General features: G+C 39.7%; 1 protein-coding gene across 3 annotated transcripts; it reads right to left on the bottom strand.

Annotated features, from left to right (window-relative positions):
- Positions 1 to 1,286: 1,286 nt before the first annotated feature.
- On the bottom strand, positions 1,287 to 8,883 carry ZNF770 (zinc finger protein 770). 3 transcript variants are annotated; one of them, XM_084630769.1, is made up of 3 exons: positions 8,650 to 8,883; positions 7,994 to 8,113; positions 1,287 to 5,539 (listed from the first exon to the last, which is right to left on the bottom strand). In XM_084630769.1, the coding sequence occupies exon 3, from the start codon at positions 5,398 to 5,400 to the stop codon at positions 3,280 to 3,282; it is 2,121 nt and encodes a 706-aa protein (XP_084486895.1). In that variant the 5' UTR covers positions 5,401 to 5,539; positions 7,994 to 8,113; positions 8,650 to 8,883; the 3' UTR covers positions 1,287 to 3,279. The 3 variants fall into 3 exon arrangements, with proteins under 3 accessions (XP_084486895.1, XP_084486893.1, XP_084486894.1); XM_084630767.1 differs by lacking the exon at positions 7,994 to 8,113; XM_084630768.1 differs by lacking the exon at positions 8,650 to 8,883 and having other exon boundaries at positions 7,994 to 8,643.
- Positions 8,884 to 9,442: the final 559 nt, after the last annotated feature.

The following is a 9,442-nucleotide window of genomic DNA, read 5'->3' as shown; positions in this document are numbered from 1 at the left end:
TCCATGGCAGTATGAAGCCCTCAGAATCTATCATCCTACAGGTTTGCCTGTTGGCTGCTACTCCAGAAAACTCCTTCAGATGGGGTTTCATGTTGCTCCTCGGGACAGCCAGTAATTCACACCAGTTGTGCACTTTCCACAGGTTTGTGGTAGGATAACATCATCAGTAGAAACAAAAGTTAAACTAAACAATCTTTAGAAAGCCTGGAATTCAGAATGAAGGTTACATTTAACCACTTCTAGGACACCAGAATGAATGGAAATGCAGAGTTAACATGCCTGGACATAAATCTGCACTCCGAAGGCTATCTTTGCAAGGAAAAGACCTAGAGACATAGGGAAAAATCCTGGCCCTATCGGAATGTTGCCAGTGACTTCAAAACTGCCAGTTTCTCACACTCCTAGATTTTTCCAGCTCAGTTTTAGGAGCCTGATCCTCCACTTCACTCCACTGCATAATTCCTCTGATAGTTAATGGAATTAAAGGAGGGGAAAATCAGTCCCTCAGTCTTCACCACTAACTTGGGGCTGAATAAAATTCTCACTAAATCAAGGGAAAAGACCCCTTTTAAAAAGTTCCCTAGAGCCCTAACAAATAACCACTTTCCTAATGTGCCTTTCCTGATCTCAAAATTGGGCTTGTGCATTAAGTCCCTCCAAGATCTTTCAAATCTCTATTGAAATTTCTAGGAAAAGCTACATTTGAGATAAGGCATAAAAAAAAAGCATTCACTTTTAAAAACATGAGTAAACACCCGTTTTTCTGAACCCCACTCCCATCTATCAAAACCAGCTCATTCGGATCACCTCAAATTTGGGCAAAGAATTGCCCAGTGACTACAGATCATGTATGCAGAATTTGAAAAGGAAAGGACTCTTGAAAAATTTAACTGTGTCTGGGCAATAATCAATTATAAAATACACTTACAGTAAGTGTATGTTACCTTCATTTGGGGGAGATTGTCTCTCCATAATATTTATACATGCAGAGTGTAGGGGAAAAAGTATCTGGTAGATAATAAAGTACTGGTATATTAGTATTTTTATAGTAGTTATTAAAATGCTCTTTTGTATATTCCATTAGAGTGATTAGGTCTGTACAAAGAGATTAAGAAGTTACCATGGTTGTATTCCCCAGACTAGCCATCAAATTTGATCCAATTAATAGCAGTGCTCTCTACTTTAACCTTGTTTCAGGTCATTAATCTGACTCTCAAAACTTTTTAAAACATGAAAAGTCTGGTTCTTTTTAAATATATATTGAAAAGTTTATTTTTTTTGTCAAGCAGAAAAAATGGTTTCAGAAACAAACCGAACATGTTTTTTGTTCTAACATGCAGCAAGGTGTTAGTTACTATGACATCTAATCTTTTACTTTCTGCATATCAAATTTCACACTGTTGGTCTTCACATCTCTATAGTCTTCAAATGAAGTGCACAATAAAAGTACTACATAAATAAAAAGATTTGTTACAGGTATTTCAAAAGAGCCTACAGCACACCTCCAAAACACTTTTTACGGTATTCTGCCTCTCAATACAAAACAATCTGAAATCATGTTGGAAGAGGGACAGGAGATGAGGGGGGGGGAAAGTCTAAAAGTATAACCAATAGCAAAGTATGAGATCATACCAGCAAGACCATTTTTCTATTTTTACTCTCTCATATGGGGGAGACAATCTCCAGATAGGAGGAAATCCTCACTTCATTTATACCAAATATTATATAGCTTATGCCATTGTAAGACTTAGGTTAGTCACTTGAAAGACTGCAAATATAAGTCAAAAAAAGAGTTCATTTAAATAAATCTGGATCTACTTAAACAATGAAAAGAATCTCACCAATTTTCTGTTAGTTGGAAACTTTAGGGTTCAAGCATTGAGAAGTTACACAACAAAAACTTTAGCAGGCAGCTTTTCTTTCTGAGGCGGAAAAAAAAAACCCTAACTTCATTCTTATCTGCAAGTTCCCAGAGTCTCTTTCCCCAGCATGTCCATAACTATTTTTGCTCACCCATTCTTTCAGCGTAAGGGGGAAAGTGGTCATACACCAACACTTACCAGAAAATTCATACTGTAACTACAGCTTTTACTAATACAAAAATGGATTTACTTGTTAGGAGCTAGTTGTCATTTACAGTCCCGTTATTTCACGTTATAAAGGAATATAACTGACAGTCTTGCCAGGAAGTCATCATCTTATCCCATCCGAAGGAATATTTCCTTAACTTGTGCAGTGTGCACTACCAGGAAACAAGGAGGCCATGACTCAAAATTTTGGCCTTGCAAAGGAACTAAGGACAAGGTGGCTGAGTGGAAAGGGGACGCATTAATGACATCATTACATGAAAAAACAACAACAACCACCCACCAACAACCTGGGGCTTAATTAAGAGTCTCATCCACTTCTGTTGCAGAACAACACATGAATATTGTGTAGACTGACCCAAAAAGCTAGAAGAGGCAGGGAACAAAACTGGAAGAGTCAAATGCGGATAAGAGGACTGTATTGACTCAGGAACACTAATATTATTTTAATGTGCATATGTTCAATACCTAACTCTTACATAGCACTCTTCATCCATAGCTCTTAAAGCCGGTAAGTATTATCTCTATTAATCTCATGTTACTGTTGCGGAAGTTATTTTTCCCTCTGGGCTTTGTCCTCCACTTCTTCCTTTTTCAACTCCTTTCTTTTTCTCTTGTATTACCTGGTCTGCAGAACAAACAAGAGCATAAGAAAAACAGTACTGACCAGGCACAGTATGCGTCTTATGCTTTCAGCATATATGGAGACAAAGTAAAGTGGGTCAAGGACAGTCTTTTTACATTTGCTATTTGGTAGGTGCAGTCAGAAACCATATTGCCATGAATTAACTCCTCCGGATAGGGAAGAGGCACAACTTTTAAACATGTGATTTATACGGCATTACAGATTGCTGAAACATTTTTATGCAATAACTACATGAATTCACAATTTTAAAAAAAAACAATGCTGGAAGTTTTCAAACATCAACCCTTATTCATCACAAAATATATAAGCAGACAGCCTGAAAACAGTACATTAACCTTTCTTCAGGTCATCTTTTTAACATAAGTAGTCACATTCCATAAATCAGTCAGTCAATCTAATGTAAGCCTGTTCATAATTATGTAATCCAAAAGTTTTAGACTTTAAAAACCAATCAGTTTCATGGGACACCTTCCACTTTTGTTGAACACAAAATACCTTCTAGTGTTTGTTATCCCACTCAGTGGAACTCTGGCAGCCATTTTATCTTTAGGATTTCTTTTTAAAGTGAGTAAGGTGATGCCTTTTCAAATGTGGGGCCTGTCTGAAAGTTTTACCACAAACTGAACATTCAAATGGCTTCTGTCCAGCATGCATTAAATAGTGCCTTTCAAGTTTGGAAGGTGATTTAAAAGTTTTAAAGCAGACACTGCACTGATAAAACTTTTTAATAGCTTCACTTTTTTCCATACCTCCAGAAAAATCATACCAGTGACTGTAATGGCTTTGCTCCATTTCCAACGATTTACTACACAAATATGGCTGTGTGTTTCTACTGTTGGTGCCAAGAACAAAGTCCCCAGACTCTAGCTCAACTTTGATTTCAGCTGCTTGGTTTGATTGAATCAGTTCAAATTCTGGAAAGCCAGATGCCTGTGAAGGTCTTTTGGAATAACCCACAGGCTGAGGAGACTTAAATTCAATGTGATCTCCCTGATGACTAAACAGTTTGTTCAGATTTTCAAATTCCACCTGGCAAACAGGGCTTTTATATGGTCTTTTTTCAGTATGGGTGAGCTGATGTCTTTTTAAGTGAGCTGACTGTCTAAATGTCTTCCCACAAACATTACAGCCAAAGGGCTTCTGTCCCGTGTGAATAAGATAATGTCTTTGAAGTTTGGATGAAGAAGGAAAGATTTTTTCACATCTGTCACATTTACACACTTTGTGTCTATTATGTATATTTTTAGTAGGAGCTGAAGAAGCACAGTGAAGTGCTGCTTCTGAATTATCAAAGAAATCAGCATCCAATGAACCATAAAGAGAGTCATCTTTATTATGCACCAAATCATCCATGTTTAACATGTTTTCACCAGTAATTATACCATTTAAATTAATTTCTAATTTGTGCTTTTGTAGGTGCTCTTGCCAGGATAATGGCATGACAAATGTCCTTTTCTTTTTATTGCTAATTATTTTGTGCCTGACAAGCTTGCTATGATAATTCTTAAAAGTTTTAGGGGAAGCATTCCGATCAGAATGCTGCTCATTAGATGCAAACAGGTCATAACTTTTAAAGTGACTTGTTTTATTTTTTTTTCTGTCAGACAGAGACGAATCTGATGCCTTTTCTCCAGCATGTTTGAGCTTCATCAGGACTTTACTTTTAATGTTGGCTTTGTGGCTGTAGGCCGATTTGCCACTGTTTGAATTTTTGCCATCTCTCAAGTAAAAACATTTGTGCAAATTTAGAACCCGCTCTGTTTCAAAACACTGCTCGCACACTGGGCACTGAAAAGGTACAATATAAATAGAGTGAACATCAAGTGGATCATTCTCCAGGGACTCGTAAGTATCAACGTTCTCAAAATTATCCCTTTTTCCTTCCAGTGAGTTCTGAGGTCTAGGGTATTTAGAAGTCTTTGCTCTGTAAAGGACTCTGGGAAGAGACTTATTTCTGACATGGAGTTGCTTGTGCTTCAGGAGTTTGCTCTGCATCTTAAATCCCTTTTGACAAAAACAACACTGGAAAGGCCTCTCTTCTGTGTGTGTGAGCTGATGGATTTTCAAATGTGTTGACTGCCTGAAAGATTTACAACACAAGGAACATTTAAAAGGTTTCTGGCCAGTATGAATCAGCAAGTGTCTTTCCAGTTTAGATTGTGATGGAAACATCTTGTTACATGTTTCACACATATGAGTTTTCTTTCTCCTCCTGGCACTGTGCGGATGATCTGACTTTGTGCACTGATGCAGCATCCACCGCTCTTCTGTTGTAAAAGATTTCTGGCAAATAGAACAATGCAATATTCCATACAACAGCCTATCTTGCTTGGCATCCACTGATCTTTTAGCTTGCTTAATATCACTCTGGTAGTTTTCATTATGAAGCTGTTGATGTTTTAAGAAAGTAATTAAATTTTTGAAGTTCCTATGGCAAATGTTGCATTTAAAAGGAAGTTTATGGGTTAGCTGATGTCTCTCCAAATGGACTAGCTGTCTAAAAGTTTTATGACATACATAACATTCAAATGGCTTTTGACCAGTGTGTATAAGATAATGCCTAGCTAATTTTGATGGTGTTTCAAACTGTTTGTAGCAGATGTCACATCTATATGGCCTTTTCCTGGGTATCTTGTTAGCGGTTACGCATTGCTGAATTTTGAACATTTTGAAAAATAGTAAGAGTCCTATTCTGGTCAGTTTCTTCAGAAATGTACTTCAATTGAAACCATCACAACACTTAGAAGGAAGGCCAGAACAGCAGCAAAGTTATCTTAGAGAAGGATTCCTTAAATTCCACGGATCCCTAAAATAGTAAGAATGAGAAAAACAGGTATTTTAGGGACTAATTTTCTCTTGCCTTTCCAGACAACAACTGCAGTTATTTTAACTAGTGTAAGCTATCTTTAACTTGGTTTAAAATGCTTCCTAACAGACTAGCCACAAATTATATGATGTGTTAAGAAAAAACTGGACTATTCTACAGAAGAGGAGAGTCAGTTAACAGTCACCTGTAACAAAGATTCATTTTAATCCACCCTATTACCACTGAATGTTACTCCAAAGCCATATCGATTTCAGCTATGGTAAAAAAAAATATATAAAAACACTATTTTCATTAAAAAAAAGTTTTTTGGGGGGTGAGGGGGGCGGGGTTGCAATACATTTCTATCACTATCATCATTGTAAATAATACTAGTTATTAGCAGCTTTGCTTATATACTTGATGTAACATTTGGGAGAATGAAGGAAGGAGAAAAAACCTAGGAGATTCTTGGATCTTAAAATAATAGTTAAATTGTAAAAAGTTAAATTGTGAGACATGCCAAATTAACAGTCCTTTAAACTGAAGTCCAGAGAACAAGTACCATACAAGTTTCTGTACCTCACCAACGTACCCTCACTTCTAGGAAGGAAAGTATAACTCAAACTTCTAGCCCATTCAAGTTGATGACCTCTCTGCTAAAACTGCAAAAAGAGTGGTAACTAGCACTGACTGTTAGTAATTTGTGGGATGTGAACAGCTGTCCCTTTGAAACTAGACTCACATTACCAATTTATTTCATGGACCACCCAATAACCATCTAATGGCATAAAAACTTTTGTTCACTCTGAAATTGACCTACATTTGAACCAGTGCCTGAGGGGTGATGGATTCTGTAACCCATAAGCAATTCTCTGAGCAATACAATACCCCTTCTTCAATAATTATCGATAACGTCATTTCATTGTACACACATTTGGATATTATTCACAGCAAGTTGTGTTAAAATGAGTACACCAGTGAACACAAAACACTAGATGTCTGACTTGTTTTAGAACACACACAGATGCACACAAAAACTTCAGGAATCCAAATTTTCCAAAGATTAGAAGTGATGCCTAAAATTAATGCCTTTAATATTAAACATTTAGAAAGAAATATCTAAAAAGATTAACACCCCCCCAAAGTTAAGTGGAAAGTAATAAACTGGGGCAGTCTGAGTTATATGGAGAGGAGCAGTACCCAGGTTTCCAGTTTTTCTCCTTCATACCAATTCTGGATTTTATGTACAGGAAGTTCAAGTGAATTTATTAACTACCAGTTTTTGAGAACCGAACATCCAACTATCACAGCTCTACTTCCTTCTACTCTAGTTTATAGTATTTCAGAAATACTCTTCTGAAAAGCTTGCAATTCTCACTCTGGATGGGTTTTTTTCCCCCACTTGTTATTTACCTCCATAAATTCTGCTGTACCTTTGCACGACAAGGATTGTTACTGACAGTAGAGCAACACTTCTTTGAAGTGGTAGATACAACATTCAGAACGATTAAGTTTTCTGTCTTTCAGAATTTCTCATGTCCCTCATCTCTCTCATAGGCCCATATCCAGACGAAAAGAACTGGATGGGCCTCCCAGCACAGCCTGATAAAGCGAGGCCATGCAGTGACCAAAGTCAATTGTTTTGACAGTAACATACACCTTTCACATCTAGGGAATGAATGGGCTGCTTCTGCAAAACAAGGAGCAGAAGCCAAGTCTGGAATCATCATTTACACTGCCTTGTCAAGCCTTGACAAATAGACTACTAATTAATATCATCAGATCTATTTCTCCACATAACCAGGATATGGTCTTTGGATTGCAGTCCTAATAGATATTAAGCCAATACTACATTTCATCTTAACCATAAAGGCATGGAATCAAGTATTATAATATTCACTGACTTTGAGGCCAAAAATATAATTCAAAGAAGGCCTTCACTTCGCCCAAGAGTTCTGCCCTGTTGTCACTAATATATATTCAGACATACTTAACTCTCTACCCTAAAATAAAAAGAAGAATTATCCTGATCCCAAAATTGAGTTTTGCTATGAACTCTAAATGTATCTTGTAAAATTATCTACCGAACATGCAAGCACAAGCCTAGCTGCTTATTTTAAAAGATACATATTACAAGATACAGAGATAAGAATGTGAACATAATGTCCGACATAGCATAACCTGGCTTTCTTCACTAACTTTCCTTTAGGAAAAAAGTATAGCTCTCACTGGTACAAAATACTGTTTACCAGATACACTGTCTCCACCCACAGTTGATTGCAAATGGGCCAAAAGCAGAACAGTTTACATGACTAGGATAACACTCTCCCTCTCGCCTGATTTTACCATAATTTTTTTGAAACATTTTATGAAGCAAAATAAAAGTGAAACAATGAGCATGAGACTGGTACCATGTTTGAAAAAAACTTAAATAAATTGACACCCCATGCCCACCTTTTACAGATACATCCATGATCACCTCCATTTAAACACATTTTTAAACCTTTGGGATCAGACGTTACAAGTGAATTATTCCCTTCCTGCCCAAAATTTAGAGGATCACAATCTGGGATGCTAGTTCTCGGAGAGAAGTAAACCAACGGTTAAAAATAATGCCTCAGATAAATCAAAAAGAGTGAAAAGACTACATAAAATACCATCTTTTTCACTGTGAAAAACCAGTGACTTCTACCAGCCCTAACACACCGCCACCCCCCAAAGCAGAAAGGGTACAGAAACTCCCCATATTACAGGGGAAAGGAAAGGCTACGGCGGTGACACTTCCTACAAAGGGGTGGGGACAATCCCAGTTATAGTCAAGGCCAAATCCTGCTTCCACTTAAGTTCACCGCAAAATTCCCAGGAAGCTTCACTGGGACCAGGATCTGAGCCCGCAGAGAGGAATCAGCAGCAAATCGACGCCTCACCCCACCTGGGGGGGCTGCCGCCTGCAGTGCGCTGAGGGGAAATGCCCGAGAGGCTCCTCCCGAGAACAGCTGCGCTGGCAGCCGGCAGCGCGGGGACTTCCCGGGCAGACTCGGGAGGTGGAGCGCGGCGCTCCCGGGACCCGGCGGCGCCCCGGCTAGACAAGGGGCTGGGGGGAAAGCAACCTGAAAAGCGGCCGCTGCGCCCTCGCCTTCCTCGTCCCTCGCACGGTTTCTGCCGTGCAAACTCTTCCCCCCGGATGGCACCGAGTCTCCGGGACTCAGGGAAACCCAGGGCCGAGCTTTCAGTTCCCACCGTTCAATCCCACCCCGCCTCCTTCCCCGGGCCGCGGCGCTGGGCGGAGCGGCACCAGCGGCGGTGGCAGCCTCTCGGGAGCGCTCTGGCTAGCGCGCCGCTTGCTGCTGCATGCTGCCGGGGAGCCGCGGGAGGGAAGGGGTGTCTGTCTCTGCCTCTCACCAGCAAAGCACTATATAAAAAACAGAGAGAAGCAACCCCCCGCCCAGTGGGAAAATCCCTGGGTAGGGACCGCTCGGTGGTGTCATCCACAGAGATCTGCCAAATCTCTCCCCCCACCCCCGTCCTCTTGGGAGCCAATTCCCTTATCTTGCGCCAAAGTCCTTAGGCAAAGCTCTGGTGGATGTGTAGTCTTGTCCTAGCCGGACAGGGGAGGTTTTGATCCAGAGGGAGTTCAGGTTTTGTCCCAAAGGGTTATGTTTTAAAGGCAGTTTCCTGGCTCTCTGCTGATCATGGGTTGTGGAGGTGTGTCTCCTAGTGAAACATTTTAATATCGCACTCATCATCAAGCAGTCCAGGTGGAGAGGCTGCCTGGGGGACTGATACCATTCCAAAAAGTCTGATCGTTCTATAGGGATGTTTTGCAGGCAGATCACTGAACGCACAAAAAGGATCTGGGCAACATTGTAGACAACTCACTAAAGAGCTGTGCTCAAGTGCAAT

This window comes from Lepidochelys olivacea (genome assembly GCF_965140295.1).
Source record: "Lepidochelys olivacea isolate rLepOli2 genome assembly, chromosome: 6".
Taxonomy (NCBI): Eukaryota; Metazoa; Chordata; order Testudines; family Cheloniidae; genus Lepidochelys; species Lepidochelys olivacea.
The sequence above is the reverse complement of the archived record's forward strand: the minus strand, read 5'-3'. Positions and strand labels throughout refer to the sequence as shown.

Excerpts from the sequence above, each read along its gene's own strand:
- ZNF770 (XM_084630769.1), bottom strand. The coding sequence starts at position 5,400 with ATGTTCAAAATTCAGCAATGCGTAACCGCTAACAAGATACCCAGGAAA.